The sequence below is a fragment of the Rhodamnia argentea genome, chromosome 8, assembly GCF_020921035.1.
Source record: "Rhodamnia argentea isolate NSW1041297 chromosome 8, ASM2092103v1, whole genome shotgun sequence".
Taxonomy (NCBI): Eukaryota; Viridiplantae; Streptophyta; class Magnoliopsida; order Myrtales; family Myrtaceae; genus Rhodamnia; species Rhodamnia argentea.
In genome coordinates this window covers 26740942-26764411 of record NC_063157.1, presented here as the reverse complement: position 1 = coordinate 26764411, position 23470 = coordinate 26740942, and the positions used below count along the sequence as shown (strand labels likewise).

The following is a 23470-nucleotide window of genomic DNA, read 5'->3' as shown; positions in this document are numbered from 1 at the left end:
GATTTTTAGTATTCAAAAATTAAATTTGAGGTGTGTACCAGTTTGTGAGTTGTGGAAGTTGAGCAAGAATATCCCAACCAATGATGAGATCTTTATCGGGAGAATTGCATCCAAAGATTTTTGTATTGATAGAACATTGGGGGAAGATCCGGAGTGTGACCGGTTTAAGAATTAGTTTAGGGTAAATTTATTACACGTGTACTAGTCTGGAGTTTTTCATGGTGTTAACTCTTAATTGATTTTTTTTTATAAAGTGAATATTTTGCTTATGAACTTACTGGATATTTCAACGGTTAGTTGCTGATTTAATGCCCTAGAACGATTTGAGAATCATTTTAAATATTTAGCTCGACAGATAGGCTTATGCATATGAATATTCCTTTTGGGTCAGATCTGTGGAGCGGCAAAACCACGATCCGAATGCGTTGGCGTTTTGACTTTGAGAATGTGAAATTATATTCGTATCATACGAAACTCGCCACAAAATTAAAGTGGTAAACGAATGGCCTTTTGTGGGATAACTTATGAGGAGAAGTGTTTAATCCAAGGGAGACACATTGGAGAAATTGGCTCGCCATCTTATAATCAGTTGGGTAAGGTTTGGGGAAAATGACAAAAATTGTTCATAAACTTTGGCCTAATATGCAATATGGTTCTTGAACTTTTAATTTATTCAACGTAGTCTCCGAACTCTAGTCAAATGCATAATGTGATCCTTGAACCCCAGCTAATATACAATTTAGTCACCGAACTACATGAAAATGTTCGAGTTTATCCTTAAATTTGAATTAATGAAAGCATAACACCGAACATACTTGTCTAGTTCAGGAATTAAATTGTACATGTACAAAAAGTTCAAAGACTACATTGCACACATGAGTAAAGTTTGAGAATTATATTGAACATAGTAGAACTTTAGAAAATGGCACATTAAAGTTCATGGACTATTTATATCATTATCCCTTTGGTTTATTTATTGATAATGGTTGATTTAAGGTTTTTGCCAGAAACTAAAAAAAAAAAAAAGAAGAGTGAAAAGATAAATAGACCTCATGAAATTTCAACGCACATGAATTAAGTTATCCAATTACGATTTCATTCATATTTCAGCCGATTTGAGAAAAGAAAAGAAAAGAAGGGAAATAAAATGCGTAAGAATTAAGAATTAACGCATGCATTGCAACTTGCGAGGGCAACGTGGTTCTTTTGGGTCCGACTCTTGACTCCTCTCGTCCGACAATGTGCGGCTACTTTCGAGCGGCGGCGAGGTTTTCGAGTGTCTCGTTGTCTACTTTCGGGTTCCCACGGTCCACTTATGAATATTTAGTTTTAGAGATACTTAATTTTACTTCTCTTATGAAGCAGAGAAATTACTTTACGAATAGAAATTGACATATGAAGCAGAAGTATTATCATTCACGCGACACTTCTCCCGTGCCCTCGATCCGACACGAATTTATTGTGAAATTTTACAAATCAAACGTGACTCAACTTGACTTGAAACCAATCCGAATCGAGCACATTATAGTTGAAAACATTTTATGAGTACGTTAAGGTGTTTTCGTATCGGCGCGAGTATGGCATGCTAAACTCCGAATCAGTTGCTACCCGCCTATGTAAATTGTTAGGATTTGGCACAATCAAATTGAAGTAAAATGTATAGCGAGAAAGAAACCGAGACACGAGATTTTATCCTAATTCACCCTTAAATTGAGACTGCGTCCAAGAGAGGATTTCACTATAATTAGCACTTCGCACCTCTCGTTACATCACTCAATTACAAGCGCAAAAAGAGTATATATAACAATAATTACTCATGAGCCAAAGCCCAAACTACTAATAAAAAAATATGGACTTAGATCGTAAAAACCCTATGGTATTCATAAGGCGCCGCCTCCTTGAGACCCTCGCCAAGGCGGCTCCCCGGGACCCCCGCATGCTCGGTTAGAGCCGGACTCACGTGCTTTCATATCTTTGGGGAGTATGAATCACACATCAACATAGCTATATTCATATCCAATTTATATTAGATAAAAAGAAAAGACTTTATATTTTTTAAATCATGGACCAGTGTGCACAATTTATTTATTTAGGAAAAATGACATACATAGACTTTGAACTTTAACCTAAAGTGCAACATTGTTTCCGAATTTTTGCTTTGTTCAATATGGTCCATGACCCTTTGTCCAATGTTCAATACCGTCCCCGAACTTTTAATTTATTTAATATGATCCTTCAATTTTGTGTACATATTCAATTTAAGTCCATAGATTACAAGGAGATGTTCAATATAGTTTTTTCATCAATTGAAGTTAAGGAAAAATATTGAATATTTTTAAGCAGTTCATAGATCACATTAAACAATTTAAAAGTTCAGGGATATCATTACATGATGAACTAAAATTCAAGAGTCATATTGAATAAATTAAAAATTCAACAGACCACGTGTCAAGTCAGGCCAAAATTTAGTTACCATTTTTTGGTGAGGTGACTAGCGAGAGAGAGAGTCAAGCCACCAAAGGCGAGCTTTTGACGCGACTGCTTTGGCAGAGGAGGTGATGGCGTGGTCAGTGGAGGAGGGAAGAAGGGGAAGTATTGTCTTCGATCATACAGCAGTCCAAACTCTTCCACGCAGTTAATTAACTTTATGTATGGAAAAAATAAGTATTAACTTATCAATACGTGATCATATTAAGTAAACTAAAATGCCTAAGAACATAATGAAATATATTCTCACGTCATCCGTTTTTTCAACTTTAAACTCAGAGTATTTGATTCGTAGATAAAAAAGGTTATGTCGCAAAAACTAAAGTTCACGAACATTATATCCATTTTTAAAAAATAATAATTAAGAAGAATTTACTTATTCAATGTGATTTTCTTGATTGCATTGTATGTAATCATATGAACAAAGAAGTCAATATGTTTTATTTATTAAGGGCATGCATATGTATTTAGCTTGTTCCAATTTCGTTTTTTTTTTTTTTTTGTACAGTTTCGATTTAATGTTTATTATTATCATTTTCTGGGTTAGATAAAGACAGTTTGCTGAAGGGAAAAACTGTATCATTGAACAACAATGTGCCCAAGTGGACTCTCTGATGAGGCGTGATGACCAAAACTTTGATTGAGGTCCTTGATAACCTATATCCTACCCGGCTTCGCATTTTCGAATTTCTTTAATTTTCAATAACTTCTCGATAGCAACTCTATAAAATTTAAAACCTCGACCATCTGTCCCAAAATGAATTGAAAGGTCTTCCAATTAGAGAGAGAGAAGAATGATAGGAGTATTTGGTACTTGTGATTACTTTTTTTTATTGTGAAGGAAATTTTCCTTTCACTTGAAAGAGAGGTTCATAAGTTTAAGATAAAGATGCAAATCAAATAAAGTAAGCAACAAATTTCGAGTGGGTTTAGTTCAACTTTGAAAAAGAGCTTTGGGAAAATACAAATACCTTCAGCTTATGGGGCTTTGGAGAAATGCAAATGGCATTTGGTAAAAACACCCTCTAAATGCAAATACCTTTAGAAAGATCCGGCTCGCCGGCAACCGTGGGGCGAGGCCACCAAGGGTCGAGCGAAACCCGACGAGGGCCACCTAGGGTCGTGCCCGGGCGAGGGTTGCTGGGGTTGCGTGACCCTTGCCCGGGCTAGCAGCTGAGGGTCGCGCAACCCCGGCCAAGGGCCGCTCCGGGGTTGTGCGATACTCGGCGACATCACTTTGAGGTTGCGCAACGCCCGATGACCCTCGCTTGGGCTCATGCTATCGTGGCGACGGCGGCCGGGGGTCACCCCACCCCTAGCGGTCTCGACCGCTGGCCGTCGACCGTAAATTTCGCTAGCCGATGACCATAATCTAGGGTTTTGATTTTTTTATTTAAAAAATAATATAACAAAAGAATGAGGAGCAAAGTTGGAATTTTAAAAAATAAGTGAGGGTAGGTTTGAAATAAAAAAAGCATAGCTTAGCATTTGCTCCCAAGGCCAACTTTTATCCCAAAGCACCTTGAGAATAGTTGCCAAATGCTCTGCATTTTTTTCAAGAAGCTTTGGAGCTCCGATGAGCTTTGGGAAAACTGAACCAAACCCACTGCACTTTTGGGACCGCCTGCTTTCTTTCCCTCCAACTTCGTTCCCGAGGGAGAGCCTCTCCTCTGCCCCAACCCCACTCCCCCTCCCTCCCTTTTCATAGTCCTTTAAATCTCCCTATTCCTCTTATCTTTTAGATTTCTTCGTTAATTTCATGGACAAGTGATCAACATCCTTTACGTAAGCTTTGAAAATCGAAGTGCAAGTGCCTCAAAAGAATCTGCACTCTCCGTATCGGCTCACTCTGGCTTCGGATGCTTGCTTTAGATTGTCAAGCACTTCGAATCTTCTTTTTCAATAGTTGACTTATCTGAAAGTGATCAAGAGTTATCTTTTTGTAGTTATTCTCTCCTGATATAGAGTTAGAACTAGATTTGGTTGCTCTTTCATTCTAATAGATATAAATTTGAGATAGACAAAGCATTTTCCATATTGTTCTTATCTTTGTACGGTTATGGTGTTGGAGACGTTGAATCAAGTTGTGGACCGCCTTTTGGCAAAATTGTAGCTATTGGAAAGGGATTTCTCAATGTATAGTCGGACATCGAGGATAACGCGAGATTTGGCTATTGGCATTGGTAGTGCTTGGATGCTATGAATAAGCAAATTTCTGCAGGCTGTGAAGTTGATTCACTTTTCGAATTCACTTGCTTTGTAGGATTTTCATTTTCATCTTTCTTTCGACCAAAAAAAAAAAAAACAAAAAGCAAAGTCAATAAATCTGAAAAATAAATCAAAATTGATACAGACTGCAAAGACTTCCACAAAGACAATATGTCATAGCATCAAAGCATATCCAATGGCCAATCATCAAATTTCGCATCGATATTAGCGATGAGCACATGCCAAAATTTTCCTCCCCAATAGCTACGGCTTTGCCAAAAGGCGGTTTGGGTCTAAGTTTGGCACTCCCAGCACCATCATTGTAAATTGCCGTATAGAGATAATAACAATCCAAACATGTTGAAAGAGTACAGAAAATGCATTATAAATCTCAAATTTATTCTAGATTGGAATAGAAGAGCACTAAATCTAACTCTATATCAAGATAGAAGACCTATAAAAGAGATGTCAATTGATTACAAAATCATTTTCAGATATACCGACTGCTGAACCAAGAAAGGAAAACTATATGGAGCAAGCAAATATGAAATATGAGATTCTTGTGGGACGCTCACATTTTGAATTTCTAAACTCACGGGACAAAACTCTTCACTTGGAAGAAGTCAATCAAATTAGCAATCCTTGTGATTACTTGGACAACGCATATTTGGACCACAGTTTACTTTCATTTAAACAAATGCCAAATCCAATTTGAATTCGACATGGATAAATGATAATTTAGTTTAGCTCATCCAATTGACTAATATCTTCATTCAAGTTTAATGTCCTGCTCATGAATATGTTACCAAATTTAAAAATGGACCATTACACTTGCAAAAGAATTGCTGTGCATTGAAACATTTGTGCACAATCTTTTATTTAGCTTAAAGTTCATTTTCTAACAGTTAAAACACTATGTGAGTAAAATATAGAAATTAGAAGATGATAGAATATAATTGAGAAAAAATAGTTTTTTCCATTTATTCTTTCCTTCAATTTTGAACACAATAAAAGATAAACATTTTTATACACTTTCTCTTTTGTCTATTTTTAAAATTCTAACTTTAATAAGAGAGAGATATTGACGAATGTCAAATTGCACTAAGGTAAATATTGTAGCAAGCTTGCTGCCATATATAAACACACACAAACATAAAGTTAAGTGCCATGTGAGGAACTCAAGCGAGTTCAACATTAACTATGTATAATAGTAGACGAGTAACCTATCAACAGACAACTTTGAGCATTAATTACTCCGATCCAAGTTATTTTCAGATACACTTATTTCCCACTTAGAGTCTCCGCATATGATTCATTTTTATCTAAAACTGGGAAAAGAAATGCATTTCTGACTACAATGCATCAAGAAGTATTTTATCCAGATTGATGTGAACAGCTACAAGGGGCTCTGTTAGTAAAGCTGGAGTCGGAGTAGATGATGTTCACCAAACTTGTCAAAATGACAATAAGAGTAAAATGCTAGATGAATGTAGACAAAGATACGGAGGATGTAAAGCATATAGTTATAGGCCTACAAAACTGCTAATAATACAAGACAACACAGGCCTTAAGAAATAAAAATTGGTAAGTACGACTAGAAAACGGACAGAAGTGAAGCGTATCTGTTCATCTGAAAGAAAGTTTGCAGTCTCTTCTCTTGAATGGTCATCCAACCACAAAGCAAATGGGCCGCATGGATGCAATCAGATAGGCAATTGAACATACAAATAAAGAGAACTCAATCTATTTACTTACTGGAAGATGATGTATTGGCTGCTCAGAAAGAAAATTATCTCAAACTTCGAAGCACCTAGAAAGAGGCAACTTTATCCCAAATACCGGAGGAGTACACCATCGTTACCCAACACAAATCCCTTGTTGTCATTTATGAACCTGAAAAGGAGAAATAGCAGAACCTAAACTTGAGGGGCAGTCTTTCCAGAAAGCCAAATCATGTCATAAGAAACATTAAAATATGTAAGGCAAGAGTTAAGAGAGTAACTCCTCTAACGAGCTCTTATAGTATGCACGGGGAATGGAGTACCGACAGAAAGCACAGGAAGAGCTAAGACACTGGAGTAGTATAAAGATTAAGAGTAACAGATTAGAGAGATCAAATCAGAAGCTGACTTTTTGTTTTGTTTTTTTTTGTCTTTTAAAATTCATATTTAATAAATAACAAAAAAAAACAAACTTACTTTTTTTTTTTTTGGGTAAAAAATAAACAAACTTACTTTACTGAGTAAAGATTTGCAGCAATGTTGTCCGCAGCTTTGTCACGGATCCATGTCTTTCCACCATTGGTTGTTCTCAACAGAATCCCGCTACCCCCTGCTGCCCAAGCCTCTTCCTGCAGCAACAGTAATATGATTGGCACATGATGATGGGTGAATGAGGAAGACCATACATTTTGGCGGAAATTCGCAAGACCTAACCATTCTAAGAAATGAAAGAAAAAAGGAACATATTGATGCTTGTTTTCTCCTTTTAATGGTCCACCTCTGAAAAGCTTCTCAACAGTTCATCTCTATCTAATGAAATTTTGAACTTGCTCATTGATCATTGTTATGCAAGAAAGCTTCCACTACTTGAATAATTTCACGGTGATATCAAAGTGGCAATATGAATCACTGAACCAGTATCTTCAAGGAGTTATTTCATGTCAACAGTGTGATCAACAGCTTTTTTTTTAAAGATAGTAGAATGAGATTAGCATCTGATTCCTAGATGGTAGTTTCCATTCAAGTACAGTATTTCTTTTCATTTAAATGTCTAATTACCACAAGACTTACGTGTTTATTTTAGTACCAGAAAGACATACTGAACAAATGGAACAGGCGATGGTTCAGGCAACATTTATGTCGTAAATCAACAACGCATTGATATTGCTTAAACAACATACTATTTAATGTTTAGATTTTGTATATTTACTATGATAATTTGGTTGCATTGCATATTAGTACACATTATAGGTGGGTATATGAATCGGAGAATGTGAAGACTAACATAAGCATCATCTTAGACAACTTATGTGTACTTAAGTACTATGATGCATGTCCTTTGTAGCAAATATTGTAGATTAATAGCCTTGATCTTTGCGTATGAGAAGTAACTTCATTAACACATGCAGAGAAAGTAAACATCTACATGTTTTAAAATTGAACCACAATCATCTAGGAATGGCACGACCTGCAAAGGAAAGGACAGATGTAACTATGCAGCAAGATGACTTTAATAAAATGCATAACATTACCGGGGAACGGTAGCCAACATCAAGAATTCCAAAACCGCGACTTTGTACAGAGACCTCTTCGAAGTCCTCCGTGATCTGAGAGTAAACATGAAATCAAATTAAAGAAACCAAGCATTTTCTTTTTCCTCTCAACGAAATTGATACTACAACATTACACTATGCCAAAGACTCAATAGTTTGCTAATTGTACAAGAGTCGAAGAATTCAAAATAATTTCATTTGGAGCCCATAACATTCTTTCATTAACTCACTCCAGTTCCTTTGCTGAGAAAAAGTCCGCCGCCACGAACAAGTAGCCAAAGACCACCATCTGCCCTCCATCCCATGTTTTGAATTCTTCTTGCAACTGCCCTATTATGGGGTTGCCAGAATGGCTGAAAACCATGTAATGAAGTAAGCAACGATCTCTTTTGACCAAAAAAGTAAAAAGTAAGCAATGATCTCAAGGTTCAACAGGAATCAATGTAACACCAACACAAAGCTACTCCACAAATGACAAATGAAAAGATATATGATTTCAACTTTCTAGAGTGTAATGCAATACTAAACTAGCAAGTGCAAGGTAACACTAAACAAAACTTCAGGAAGTGATTCTACATGGATAATATAGTTTTTGCGGTGATGGAGACACCTTTGTTGTTAGTTAGAAAACCACCTCATTTAATAGGTTTGCCAGCAGGGACTTCATATCCACAGTTACCTAGGCCATCCTCAACATTAGCATTACTGCCAGACATGCTTTTTGGCCATGCTCACCAGTTATGTTGAGGAGCTTCCATTCTTTTAGTTTGTCCAACCTGGATTTAATCAATTCTTCATACTTTTCTCAATAGGCCATCATTTCTATATACCAGTAGAAAATCTATGAAGCATCAGTTCTGGCATCTTTGAGTGCATTGAGAAGACTCTGTAATATAGACCTCGCTGGATGATTATTCCAACCAAAAACTTAACAAGCTCGACCCTGCCATAGTATCACCGCCTATATCCTGCATACATACTGCCTAAGGGCCAAGAGTCATTCGGTCCTGTTTGTATGGTGGGGTGTGTTTCAGGGCGTCTACAGGGATCAAATCCCAGTTTAGGCAAAAAAAATACATGTATGCAGCCTAGGGCAAATAGCTATCTTTTTTCTCTAGTTAAAACCCATTCAGCTGGCGTATCATGCATCTGTGCCATCCTTTTGTTGCGGCATGCTCTCCAGATATATCAACGGATTGAAAGCATCTTATCAGTTTTCAAATGGCTAATGGCAACCTGCTCTACCTCTCTATTTCCTATGCAGCGAGCATATCTCATGCCAATAGGTCTAAAAAAAGTCAGCGTTAGATCAGTGACTTCCAGCAGAATGCTTCCTCAACCAACAATGAAACCCCTTGATGGCTTGTTATTATATCAATCAATCTTATGATAAAAATTTCACTAGGCAGCACAAGAGATCGATAATTAGGGACGGGTCATATAGGTTACAACTTCAGTGCTTAACAGAGGTACAAGGGGTTCCAAGATGAATGACACATGTACGACAAGTGCAAATCATGAAAGCATCATGAATTAAATAAGAGGCAGAAATGTTGTCAATCTCCTCTAGATTGGCAAGCTATTCACAATTTGGCATCTTTCTTCCATACCTTCTATGAAAACAGTAGTCTTTTGGTCTGCTAAGATCCCTTTAATCTTTCAAAATTAAGCATCTTGATAAAACACAAACATTTATGTCTATGGTTGCAAAGAACTCTAAACTAGGCAAAAGGTTTTTGTAAGGTAGAGGGATTGGACACTGATATACATCTTTACATCTGACGAGGACCGCACACATGCATCCTGAGGAATCAATTTGCTGTCAATGAAGACCTTTCCTGACGAGAGATATTGGTTGCAATAAAAAACTTACCAAGTACAGCATACATTTCGATAGAGGAACATTCCTTAATTCTTAGTTATCAAAAAAAGGATCAAACAAGTGTCTGGCCAACGATTGCCCTTATGGCATCCTGGTTAAGCATTGCTAGGCATAGTCTCATCGACATCGTCCACCATAAATTGGTCTAATCATACGCAGAAACAAAACCAGAAAAGTACCTGCCCAGGCTCCCAAGTCAGGTAGAAATTACCACGGCTGGAGACAGCAACATAGCTTCCCTGAGGTGACCGGTTAACCGTGTTGAAAGTTCCAGTATAGTAACTCGCGCCACTGATCCCACTGGAAACTGTTCTGCATATTCAACAAATTATGTAACCTTCTTCACCAATGAGGTTAACTTGGTAGACCGAAATTTTTTTACACATTCTATTCTGGATCAAAGAACAAAGTTAGTACAAGCTTTGCTTCAGAACTGCTACAAACCAAAGTCGTTGTTAAGACTACAAATGACCGTCAGCTAGAGGAGGCAGAAATTTCAAGCTAGTAGAATTTGCTTCTCCAAGAACAACTAGACATGTTGCTCTACTACAAGCAATAATTTCTATTCCTTCCCAGTAAATACTGACTTTTACAAACTAAGAAGCATGTGATTGCAAGGAACTCATACACATATAAAATACTTTATAGAAACATCTTGCAAACTAAGAAGAATGTGGTTGTGCAGGAAGTGATACAAAGAAAATATTTTATGGAAACATTTCGCTTATCCAACCAACAAAAATTTAGTTGCAATCACAACAAAAGTATGGCACTAAGATTAATCAATGATTAATTAAAACAGTTTGTGACATAAATAGAATGAGAGAAAATCTAATTTCTTGAAGCGGAATAACCATACTGCAAGCAATGGCGAACTTAATTATTGATGTATCAAGCAATTGCACTGACCATGAAGTTATAACAATTCTTCATGCAGGGAAGAATTCTCAAAGATTTTGACGTGTTAAAACAAGCATATCTAAATCAGGAGTTGGGCATTTCTCTTAAAGCATCAAGACACTTGTACAGGGGAGGCGAATATTACAACCATATTGACAAGCTTTGACGTTTCATTAGTTTTGTCAAAGAGGGCTCTGCAAAGCAATCATCAAGCTATCTTTTGAGTGGAAGCTGACCTATTCAGGGTGGCTGAAACAGTCTCTTGAACTGCAGCTCTCCAGTTATAGCCTCTGTTCGAGGTGATATATATTGCCCCTTGGTCAGTCACCATCTCAGCACTTTTTTCTCCAGTTGCCTTGATGTATACCTGGAGTATAGACATCATGATCGGCAACAATATCATTATCTTCACGATAGAGGTGGATCATAAAGCAGACTCTCTGAAGGAGCAGTTTAAAAAATAGGAGCTCGTACAATGTCTCCAGGAAGTTGATTGCTCAATGGTATTCTCTCCCATGTATCTCCAGCGTCTGATGTGTACAAAAGTATAGCAGGCTTTCCAACAATCCATCCTTCTTTCCCCTTGAAGCTAATGGAATTAAACCTGTAGTTGAAATCCTCATCTTCTGCCGAAGGTATCGAACGTGGAACCCAAGTGCCTCCGCCATCTTTTGTTTCCAAAATGGTCTGCCTCGTCCCCAGAAGAAAACCTAAGCATCACATTGGGCAACAAATGGAATCAGTACATAAAATTGAACAGCCCACACATACATCACCTAAGTTGCCCAATCCTTCAATAAAGGTAAACAGAGATCAAACAGGAAAAATATTTTAGAAGCACAATTTAGCTCCTGCTGTTCTCAACAAGCTTCCAGTTACATTTCCCGTTACGACCAAACCAACTTATATTTTCCACGATGGGCAAACGGAATCTCTCCATTGCATAAAATTCTCGTCAGCAGGACACTTCTCACTTACGATTCACAATTACAACATTCCCCACTCGTATTACAACATTCCCCACTCGTCCGACTGTTGCTGAGCAGTTTTTGGATATCAAACCAACCATCTCAGAGCACTACGCCATAGAGAACAGACACAAAAACGAGGAGCATTTCGCCATACCGTGGCTCAAGTCGTCGGGGACGAAAGCGATGTCGAGGAGGACGACGCCGGGGTCGATCGGCAAGTACACCCTCTCCCACTCGGATAGGCCGTCGTCGTCCGCCCTCGCCGCGGGGTGAGCGACGAGAGGAGCGGCTAACGACAGGGAAGTGAGCGTCGCGAACTGTCTGCGACCGACGGGAGCTGAAGCTGAAGCAGACTGCTGCTCCGGCGAAGACGAAGAGGCTCTGGTGAGGAGGCGAGACGAGGAGGACGGCGGTTGGAGGAGACAAGTGAGTTGCGCTGCTTCCGGCAAAGAAGGAGGTCAAGGATGGCTTCAGTGCGATGATGGCCATCTCTTCTTTCTCTCTCTCTCTCTCTCTCTCTCGCTTATCCGGTGAGGTTGGGTTCTCTCTCTATCAACGGCTACGCGGGCGATTTCCGCCATCTCAAATCCAATTGGATGGGGACCCACCACCCTCCCAGTTTCTGGATCACTTTTATTTCTTGTTTGAATCGAACTGTATAAAAATCGACATGAGTCAAAGATTTTCGAATAAGTATTAAAAGAAAGAGTCTTCGCTTTTTAAAATAAATTTTAAGGAGAAAGCAAAAATTACATGCCCTCTCACCAGCCCGTATGACAATTTCTTGCAATTACGACATGTTGTAACACAAGCAATCGAAGATTCTACGAATATTCATCGCGCCGCAATTGATTAGCGATAATTTTTTCTGCTAACATGAATCGAATTCATGCGAGTCATGAAACTGTTGCTAGATCTCACACCACAATTATTGATTTTCATCGAGTCTCGTAAAAATATATATATCAACAAACTAACCCGACAATGACAAGGCTATTCAAGAAAGAGAATGCCCAAAAAATTGACGAGACGACATCAAAGGATATATTGGAGATGATAAGGCATGTTCGGTTCCGAGTCACTTTTGTCTACGGTACGTCAAGACGAGTCATGTCATGTCGGTCGCCAAACAACTTGTGAAGCATTGTTTAGGCGACGAGAGTTCCCATAATGAGTCTAAGTTGAACGGCCATTAAGTACAATGTGATGCTTGATAAACCCTAACTATGGCCACTCGATCAAAATTCTAATTCAGAGAGATTGTACCCAAGCCAGCCCAGAGTTTTTTCTTGCGAAACAAAAACAAGTTAGCTCTATCCTTCAGGTGCCTTACTTTTGTTAACATCATCAAAGACCGTTGCATCAAACTCCGGTGCATGTTTTAAAAGCCTAATCGTCCACGGCGATCAATGGCAGTTTGATGGAACTTAGCCTAAAGCTCGCTTTGATGATGAGTTTCTCTCTTTTTGGATTATTATGAAAGTACAATCGAGTCCTAAAACTTACAAAAGGTGCAATCGAATCTTAAAACTTGTCAAATTGATGCAATCGAATCCTTCCGTTAACACCATCAACTTGTTTGACAAAAAATACTAACGTGATATTTTAGAATTAATCTCTCTCTCATATGTGGCATATTTTATTATTTTATTTTTTCAAATCTTATTTAAATTAATTAAAACATCAAGAAAAGGCTAAAAATTTAATTTTAAAATGCAAAAACAAAAACAAAAAAATCAAAGAACTGCAGCCGGGGTAGGGACTAGCCTCCGCTGCCGTTGCCCATTGCCGGAGGAGCCAGCGGAGGTCTCCGGCCGGGGGTGGCCGTCGATCACCCGCCCAGGCCCGGCGAGGCTCGCGGGCCTTCGCCCAATCTTCGCGTGCGATTACTGATCATAAGCATGATAGCGACAATCGAGCGAAAGAAGCTTCGAGTTCGCTCGAGTTTCGACGCGTCAGATCAGAGGAGGAATAGTGGTTCTTCTTCAAGGCCATTTTGAAGCTGCTCTTAATGAGTTCCTTCCAACTTCAACTGGATCGAGACTATCTGAGTTTCATTTTTTTTTTTAACCTCGACTATCTGAGTTGATGAACGAGGTCATTTATTGATTTTTTTTCATTTTCTTTTTGTTTGGTGTTGTGTCTTGTTTTGGATCCGAAATCTGGTACTCATCAATAGCGAGTTTGTTGAGTCGAGCTTCGCTTCCGACTCCGTAGCTGCCTTAGTGGTCGTGCTTATCTCTCAGCTGGGGAATCCCCGATTGCAAGCGGAAGCTTTGGGGATCTGGCGATTTGTGAATCTGGATCTGAAAAGTTTTGCTAAATGCTCTTATGCTTAGGCTGTTGTTACCAGAGACTTGTCCCCAGGAATCTTTCCCTCATTCAACACGACTTTGCAGAAGAAGATTCCCACGCACACTAATTCTGGGAGCCCGCCCAGATCTCGGTTGAGAAAACCCAGAACTGGGCGAGGCTCACCGGCCCTATCTTGGGGCCGACGACATCTCGGGCAGGGTTGGCGACGGCCAGCCACCCTCAGCCAGAGCCGGCAACCTCTGCCAGCTACTCCAGTGATGGGCGGCGGAGGCGGCTTAGTCCCGGCTCAGTTGCAGTTTTTTGGTTTTTTCAGTTTTTTTCTTTTTAAAATTAAAATTAAATTTTTAGCCTTTTCTTGACTTTTTAATTAATTTAAATAAGATTTGAAAAAGGAAAACAATAAAATATCCCACTTATGAGAGAGAAATTAATTCTAAAATGCCACGTCAGCATTTTCCATCAAACAAGTTGACGGTGTCAACGGAAAGATTCGATTGCATCAATTTGACAGGTTTTAGAACTCAATTGTACCTTTTGCAAGTTTTAGGACGACTTCCAGTGAACAGATCCCTTTTTTTTTTAAACAAAGCTTTGATGATGAGTGCACTAGTACCTCCGCTTAATGTTTGTATCGAAGAATCTCGGTCATCAAGGAAAAAGAAAGTGGACATTGGAGAACAACACAGAGGAAAACATCCACAAACAAAATGTTCAATGTCCTGCTTTTCTGATGTATTAAGGAATAAATTTCTCCCTTAATAAGGGGGGGAAGAAGGGGGGAGTTGGGGGAGGGGAAATATGACGCCATGAATCCTCCTTTACGGTATCAACATTGGTTGGTCCTTGCTCGTCTATAGTTTATTTATCTGATCGTCTGGATTACCAAAAGGGGAAACCCCAAGCACGAAAAGAACAAACATCTCCAAAGAGGAATATTAAATGCAGAAAAATGGAGCATTGACCTTGTTTAAGATTCTGCAATGCTATAGGAAGGCAAAATGCTGACAGTGAACCGCATCAATTGACAAGGCCTCTCTGCTTGAAGACATCAAACATGGCCGTGCCAATTTTTGCGGGAGACTCCACCACTGTAACACCAGCTTCCCTGAGAGTCTTGATTTTGTCTTGGGCCGTGCCCTTCCCTCCGGACACAATAGCTGTACAACAAGAAGATAGCCAACAGTTAAAAAGGATCTGATAAGGAGATGGTACGTATCGAAAAAGTTCCATGATTGCCAGGACTTGGTGAGCAGGGGGTATTCGATGCACTTGTCCTAGACCTTTTAGCTGTCACTGTTTCACCTATAATAGAAGCCACTCTTCAAGGGAAAGTAGGAATTACAGAGAGCAGAGTCTGAGGAAGAAAACAGTTTGCTTTACCAGCAAGATGGATCCAGAATCAGGTATAAAATTATAAATTACTATAAATGAAGACTTGGAAGGTCTGGTGTAAAGGGTGAAGGCTTGGAGAGGAAAAGGGATAATCAAGTGAGAGTGAGCACTGGACAGCATCATTTTGGCTAGTCTGACAAAAGCTAGCTAAAGTACCTAATAGGACTTGTCCCCAGTCATACTCTTCTCTGGTTAATTCCTGAATACTTAGAAAGTGCCAATTCTACTTAAACATTTTATTCAACAAAGATAAACGAACTTCAGTAATGTAAGCATGAAATTCATTCAGAACTCGACAAAGAAAGAAAAAGTACCTCCAGCATGACCCATACGACGCCCAGGGGGAGCAGTCAGTCCAGCAATAAATCCTACGACAGGCTTCTCTGTATTGCTTTCCTGTTTGATATATCACATTAAGTAAAGACGCTGATACAGAGACTAGAAAGAATTAGATGGCAGTATATAACATATAGGAGTAATCTGCAGACTGCAGAAATAGTAAATACTATCCTTCAGATGTGTCAAATCTTAGTCGTATTTCAGATAAACCCCATATAATATTGCACTCCAGGAAGCAGATTACCCACAAATGTGCTGAATTACCACTTCAACACCACGATTTAGAAATAATGCAACCAGACATGGAAGAATTTTTACACCATGAAGAACAGAGCTATCAATCGGTAAAAAAGTACCCAAGTCCACAAGGTTCTTATGAAACTCGAGAAAGCTACGGAAGCAGTAGAGAAAAATTCTGAGCTAATAATTTTCCCTCCAGCAGCATTTGACTGTTCTCCATCACAACATACAGAGAGAGGAAATTGGAATAATGTCCCAGAAAGTTAACTGAGAAGTGAAAAAGGGGGAAACCTGCTACTGAATTTGATCTATTTAATGATTATGACATGCTACTTGCTTGCTGCTAGCTGCCAATTCATCATGCACGCACCGGTAAGGAAGTTGGAGTTTTGAATGAATGCTCTAGGAGCTACAGGGGAAATCAGCTCAGCAGTACTGTTAACCACAAAAGGTAGAAATTCATGTCTTACGCAAAAGAAGAAAAGCAAGAAATTGATTAAGCTAAGAAGAAATGGCCAGATCACCGAACTCACATGTGCATAGGGATATATTTTCTACAATGGATACATGCAAAAACAATATTAGAGCAGTAAAGCCATTTAATGAAGTGATCCACAATACAGCCAAAATTACTTTTTTAGATTGTAAAATTTTGTAAGCAAACTGCAGATATCATGTTGGAATTGACCTATAATTTCTGACCTTAATTAATGCAGCAGCATCCTCTTCTGCAGTGCCGCCAATTTCTCCAATCAGAACTATCCCTGTAGCATGCATAACTTGGTCAGTAACTACCTTCAAATCTATAGTGTTCTTCTTTCTCATCAGTCAACAACTGCTGTAAGGTTACAGTAGTAATGCAACTTAGGGAGAGTAATCAAATCATTATATGGAAGATAGATATATGCAAGCAGCGTGTACATCATAAAATTCAATTTGTTATTTTGATTGTTGAATTTCAAAAGAACTCTTCTGAAATCAACCAATCAACCAAAGGGAAAGACAAGTCCACTGAGTGAAACTTCCAAACTTTACGTATAAAGGACATGCGATCAACCTTCTGTCTGAGGGTCTACAAGAAACCTTCTAATGCAATCAACAAAATTTGTCCCGTTGAATGGGTCGCCACCAATGCCGACACAAGTTGATTGTCCTAGGCCAACGGCAGTTGTCTGGAAAACCTGCAGGGAGTTATAAACAGAATCTGTCTTAACATGAAGGTGTACAGAGAGACAAATGAAATTGAACACCTTTACATAAACATGTAAAACTCAACCTACAGAAGAATTTTCAGAAGTTAGCGGCCAAGGGTGTTCATAAATCTCAGGATGCACCCTTATACACAAAAATCCATAATGGACAACCTCCATTCAACTAATTCTAAACCAAAACCTCTCTTACATGTGTACAAGGTTCAAGCCAGCCATCAGGGCAATGACTGGATTTGTTTATTTCTTCACCAACTGCCGACAAAAGCACTGACAGGACCAATAGTTGCAAAAGCCTAGAAAGTGAGGATCAACCTAAGGGCCAGAGATTCTTGAGGTAGTTAGAAGTTCGAATTTCAATGCAGTTCAGAAATAATTCACTGTTTAAACAATGCAAAAGTATGACAAGCACAAGGACTGGAGACCTTATAGCATGGAAGAGATTTGAAGGGTCTATCTATCCAGCTTTTTCTGATGGTGAACAGCATTACTTTTCTTTTCATGTGCTTACTTTCTGAGTCGAATTCAGTAGCAGACTTGCAGTTTTTGATTTGAAGACTCTGGTCCTCTTTCTTGAGGAACTAATTTCTGTGGGACTAAATAACATAATTCCAGTTTGTAATGCATGTTCAAGGAAATAAAACTTCAATTTCTCAACATATATTTTGGTATCCCACAAGAAATGCTTAGATCCTTAGACTGGCTAATGAAACTGGGACACTAAGAGTATGAGGGTTACTATTTGTTTAGATTCTCCTTATATAAGTTTGGGTTTTCTCTCTTTTTCTCTTGATCATTAATTGCTTGAGTTCTGTCTGATTCAGTGACAAAATCATAACTACCACATTTAACACTTCAGACTCACATACTCTACGGAATTTCGTAAATGGGCAGGAAATACAGGAATCCGTAAAACTTGGGACAACCCACTAAAACTATTACAAAGCAGAGCAATTGCTTGCTGCCACTTGATTTGCTGAACCAGTGAAGGCAAGCAGACTACAGTTTTTTCTCTTTTGTTCCCTCAGAATATCAAATGGATAGGTCAAGGACTGTAAACATCAAGTACTACAAGACCCACTATTGGGATTGCAACACCAAATCAAGTTTCTAAGTGTTTCAGCTAAGACACTTTACTAAAAGTGGCTCTATCTTTTTCTGATACTGAAGATAGAATTCTGGCAAATTTTTACGTCAGCAATACCATATATGTACTAAGGATCATAGTAGAGGTAACATAAAAAATCCAATAAGCTGCCATGCTGACAAACAATGTGCATAGAAAGTCTCAGAAGAGCCAAAGGGAACAAAGCCACAGGAATAATATCTTTACGGCAGGAGGATCTACTAAACAAAGAACATGATTTTTAATCCTTCCACTAAGAATGCTCAAGGTATGCACATGCCATGCGAGTGTTATTGCATGCATGTGTTCCTATGTACCAATTATGTGTGCCTTGAGGCCAAGGAGAAAGATTTACACTTTCGTAAACTCAAAAAGAAAAGGCATAGCATCGCCTTGTCATATCATATCAAAAGCATCTATCTATACTTTGGAATGGATCAACTTATGAAAAGACAACCTGTTAATGGTAAGAAAAAGAGACTTACTGCTTCGTAAGTCAAGGTACCGGAACGAGAAACTATCCCTATACGACCAGGCTTGTGAATGTATCCAGGCATGATCCCAATTTTACATTCCCCGGGCTTGATGATACCAGGGCAGTTAGGCCCGATCAACCGAGTTTTTGATTGGCTGTTGAGTGCAGCCTTGACTCTCACCTGAAATTGGCAACCAACAATTATGAAAAGCAATAGGATGAAAATGTTTAATTCCACGACTTCTCATATATATTTGCATGAGCAAATACTTTATTGTACCATCAAAATGTAATCATTTCAACTTTGGTAAATCATTCTTCAATCAAATTATTATCCTACACTTTTGTCCTTTGTAGATAATTATGTACTAGATGAACAGGAAGAGTCCGCCAATCCCAACATATTTTCAGTTAACACGTTGAATATAACCAAGACACTTTTTGCTGCCAATACAACTCTCAGGAATAACTGCCAAATGGCTGCATGTAAGGTAAAATTGAGCTTACCATATCATGCTGCGGAATCCCTTCTGTAATACATACAACAAGATCCAATTCAGCTTCCATTGCTTCCATAATAGCAGCGGCAGCAAATGGTGGAGGAACATAAACGACAGAAGCATTAGCCTTGGTTTCAGCCTTTGCTTCAGCAACTGAATTGAATACAGGAAGTCCCAAGTGTTCTGTTCCACCCTTCTTCGGTGTCACACCCCCCACCTGTATACAATTTTATCCCATGAAAATTAAAAAGCAACTAGAGTCACAGGCAACAAGATAGCTACATCAACCCATCTACTACGAAAGTGAGATGAGCTGCAAAAAAGACCCTTCTCCAACACTAAAAGTAAGGAAGAGTAAAGATTTAAGGAGCATTTGAACTTCAATAGCGCAGCAAGACAAATGAATGACCAGGCATGTAAATCAATATCCAAAAGCATATTCTCGTGGCTCTTCTGTGTAACCACGGGCATCCAATGAAAATCTAGTAATAATTCTTCTTCTGACTGAATATCGGGCTTTTTCATTACTGGATAACAAGAATCACCACATATAAGATAGCTCAAGTAGGCTAGGCATATTATTTTTACATATCCCATAATTCAAAAGTACAATCGAATATTCTATCATATGCATGACCAAATGCATAAATTACCAGAACAGAATGACAGCATTTGAATTGTGCATTCCACAAAGCCCAACTAAAACAAATCGAAATGTGGACGGGGGAACATCCACATGATGAAACTGCATGAAGTAGCTAAGATATCCCAGAAAGACAATTAACGAGCTTGAGCAGACGGATGTGGAGACATCTCCCACACACTTTCCAACCGTGTCGAATTCCCAACTCAACACAACACAACACCAGAATCAGCTTGCAGCCAGGAAGAACAACAGTAATCTAACTTCAGATCGCCAACTAACCTCCCCATGCCTATGAATCAAGACCCCATTTACCAGGTAAAAGAAAAACGCCATTAAGCGTACTCATTGGTACGAGATCAAGCTTCTTACGTCAAAGATCAAACTAAATCACATCTCCTTCTAACAGGAAAAAAAGAGAGGCTAATCATACTCCTAGTACGTCAAGATCAGAACGAATACAAAACAAAGTATATGTGCGAGTGTGCCATTATGTCTGCGTAAAAGAGAGAGCGTTAGAGAGAGAGGCACCATTTTCGTGCCATACTCTATGGCTTGTTCAGTGTGGAAGGTGCCATTCTTCCCGGTGATGCCCTGGCATATCACGCGAGTGTTCTTGTCCACGAAGACGGCCGCCTGCGGCGGAGCCGCCGCAGCTGCAGCCGCATAGCTCCGAGCCAAGCCAAGAAGGGAAGATGGTTTCTCCGACGCGATTGAGCCGATCAACTTCGCGGCGGCCTGCCGAGCCATCGCCTTCCTCTCTCTCGATTGAATTGCAGTGTGGACTGAGGAGGGAGGGGGACTTTTCTTTTAGATGGGCCCCATTTCTGCGCTCAAGTGAAGTTAAAGGAATATGTATTCGGGCCTTAATTGACTCGGTCTATCCTCGAGATGATCATCGGGTGAGTCCGGTCCGGTTCGGGCCTCAATGTGGGGCCTAATGTTAGCCCGAACCGAACCCGGCGACCTTATGTCTTTCACGTAAAATTTGATATCTTTCTCTGAGATATTTAGAATTATATAAACTATGTAAATATATTAATTAATTCAGGTAAACATTATCTATTATATATAACTCAAAAGTAAAAATTATTAATATTTACTAAAATTGACTCTTGGATTGCACCAAACTGGACCGAACCAGGCTTGCTCTTTAAGCCCTTGTGGCTCAAGCCAAGCCCATAGACAGCAAAGCCTACGACCGAGTCTAGACTCCATTTTAGTCACTTGCGAATTCAATTCTAAACTTCCACAATTAGATCATAACAATCACGTAAAATAAGATCTTAATAGCTGTTACGATCGTGATAAAAAGTACGAAAAATAGCATAGAGTGAGCGCGAATGTTTTATTGGTGGAGTCCGTAAGCTACAGATCAAATTCTCCTTTAAATAGACTTATATCGCGCGCAACTATGTGAGCATTTTTATCTTTTTTGTTATGACAAGATAAAGGATTTCAAATAAAAATTAGAAGCGTAGCTAGCAAAAATACCAATAATAAGAAAAGGATAAGCAAGATAGTCACCATTCACAATTAACATCGACCCGTGTTCGCATATAATATCAATATATGTGTACACCGCCATATATTAATACGAAGGTGTATCCCCTTGTCTAGTCTTGATCAGTGAATTTTTGCTGCTTTGGCAAGAGTTTTGACATCTAGCAAAACTCATATTGCTTTGAACGTGAACGTTATGATTAACAGTAGTTAACTCGTGCCGTGGTGCGATTAGGAGTAGCAACGGATTTAAATATTCAATTGAAATATGTTAAGAAAAATGTATTAGCAATCAACAAGAGCTTATGAGTTAAGCGGGTAATTACCAAAAAAGTCCTAAACCAATTATAATTATGCCAATTCAAAACATATGAATTAAGCAAGATAATTATTAAAAAAGTCCTAAACTTATTATAATTATGTTAATTTAGTCATAAACCTTTTTTTGCCAATTAATTCATAATCCTTTTGCAATTATGTCAATTCAATCAATTTGGCCAACAGATGCTAACGTGATAAATTTGTAATAATATTTTAATACTTTGTGAAATTTTAATAAAAATTGACATAATTGTAAAAGAAAATTTCAAATAAGGGTCCCAAGTGCCATGATTTTTTCAAATAAGGGCCTGAAGTGAACATTATTTCAAATAAAGACCTAAAGTGCCATTTCTATTTCAAATAAGAGTCCGAAATAATCATTGTTGCTTTAAGTGAGGGCTTGGCATGGCTGGCCACCCAAAATTTCCGACCAACTAAGGGTATTTTCGTAAAAATATAATTTTAACATAATTTTTAGTTCAATTAAATAAAAAATTAAAAATAAACAAAAGGTGAAAGAAATAAAACAAAACGATCGTGAAATACAGACGGGAGGGCAACCTCGCACCTATGGAAGCCGCCCCATCGCTAGTGGGGCGGCGTTGGTGGCCGATGAGGTCGCCGGCTCTTCGACGGGGGCCGGTGACCCCGCAGACCAACGACGAGGGCTAGTAAGCCCTCACCGGAGCAGGGAGAGGGCCGCGATCCTCTCCCAAATGCGGGTGTGGGTCGCTAGCCCTTATCCAAATTCGGGGGAGTGCCGCGCCAAGGCCACCGCCCTCGCCGCGGGTCGACAGGGTCGCCGACACCCCGGGAGGAGCCAACAACCCCAACGATCACCAATGCCGCCCCACCGATAGTGGGGCGGCTTCCACAAGCGAGAGGGCAACCTCCCGCCCGTTGTTCTTTTTTTTCAATTTTTTTTAATTGAAACAATATTCACTTCATGCTCTTATTTGAAATAATGAGTGCATTTCAAACCCTTATTTGAAACAAAATCCACTTTAAGCCCTAAAAAAAACTGAATTAACATAATTGAAATATGTTTATGGCTTTTTTGATAATTTTTCCGAATTGAGCAAGATGAGTGTATACACATTAATCATGGTTAATTTCTTTGATCCGAAAGAAAATGATCTATACGGGAGACCCTTTTTAAAAAAAAAATTCAAAAAAGGCCCCAAGTGCCGTTATTTTCTCAAATAATGGCCTAAAGTGGACTTTGTATCAAATAAATACCTAAAGTGTCATTATTATCTTAAAGAAGGGTCTTAAGTAGTTATGATTATTTCAAATAAAAGTCTCATCTCGTCGGTTGGCCAACCAAATTTCCCGACCAATTAAAGGTATTTTTGTAAAATTATAAATTTAATCTAATTTTTTTGTTAAATTAAATTAAAACAAAATACAGGCGGGAGGACCGGCCTCCCGCATGTGGCTACCGCCCCACCGGTGGTGGGGCAACAGTTATGACCATTAAGGTCGCCGACGCCTCGGCGGGGGCCGACAACCCCGCCGACCATCGGCGAGGCTAGCAGACCCTCGCCTTAACCGGGAGAGGGCCGCGACCCTTTCCGCAATTTGGGCGAGGGTCAGGGGCCCTCACCCGTGTCCGGCCGAGGACCACGGCCATCGGTTGGGACCGGGGGTGGGTCGGACGGCGCCGTCTACCTCGATCCCGTCCC

The 23470-nt window shown here is 39.2% G+C and overlaps 2 protein-coding genes across 2 annotated transcripts; both read right to left on the bottom strand.

Annotated features, from left to right (window-relative positions):
- Window positions 1-6131: 6131 nt before the first annotated feature.
- LOC115738241 (photosystem II stability/assembly factor HCF136, chloroplastic) lies at window positions 6132-12226 on the bottom strand. The gene is given in 9 exon segments (XM_030670814.2): window positions 6132-6588; window positions 6930-7045; window positions 7949-8023; window positions 8200-8322; window positions 10031-10163; window positions 10988-11118; window positions 11226-11461; window positions 11877-12150; window positions 12152-12226. Coding segments are annotated over 9 exon segments (1215 nt in total). The 5' UTR covers window positions 12212-12226; the 3' UTR covers window positions 6132-6521.
- Window positions 12227-14903: 2677 nt separating this feature from the next.
- LOC115738282 (succinate--CoA ligase [ADP-forming] subunit alpha, mitochondrial) lies at window positions 14904-20757 on the bottom strand. The gene is made up of 7 exons (XM_030670871.2): window positions 20493-20757; window positions 19326-19535; window positions 18829-18999; window positions 17067-17190; window positions 16712-16773; window positions 15745-15826; window positions 14904-15195 (listed from the first exon to the last, which is right to left on the bottom strand). Exons 1-7 carry the CDS (start codon window positions 20709-20711, stop codon window positions 15056-15058), a joined length of 1008 nt encoding a protein of 335 aa, XP_030526731.1. The 5' UTR covers window positions 20712-20757; the 3' UTR covers window positions 14904-15055.
- Window positions 20758-23470: the final 2713 nt, after the last annotated feature.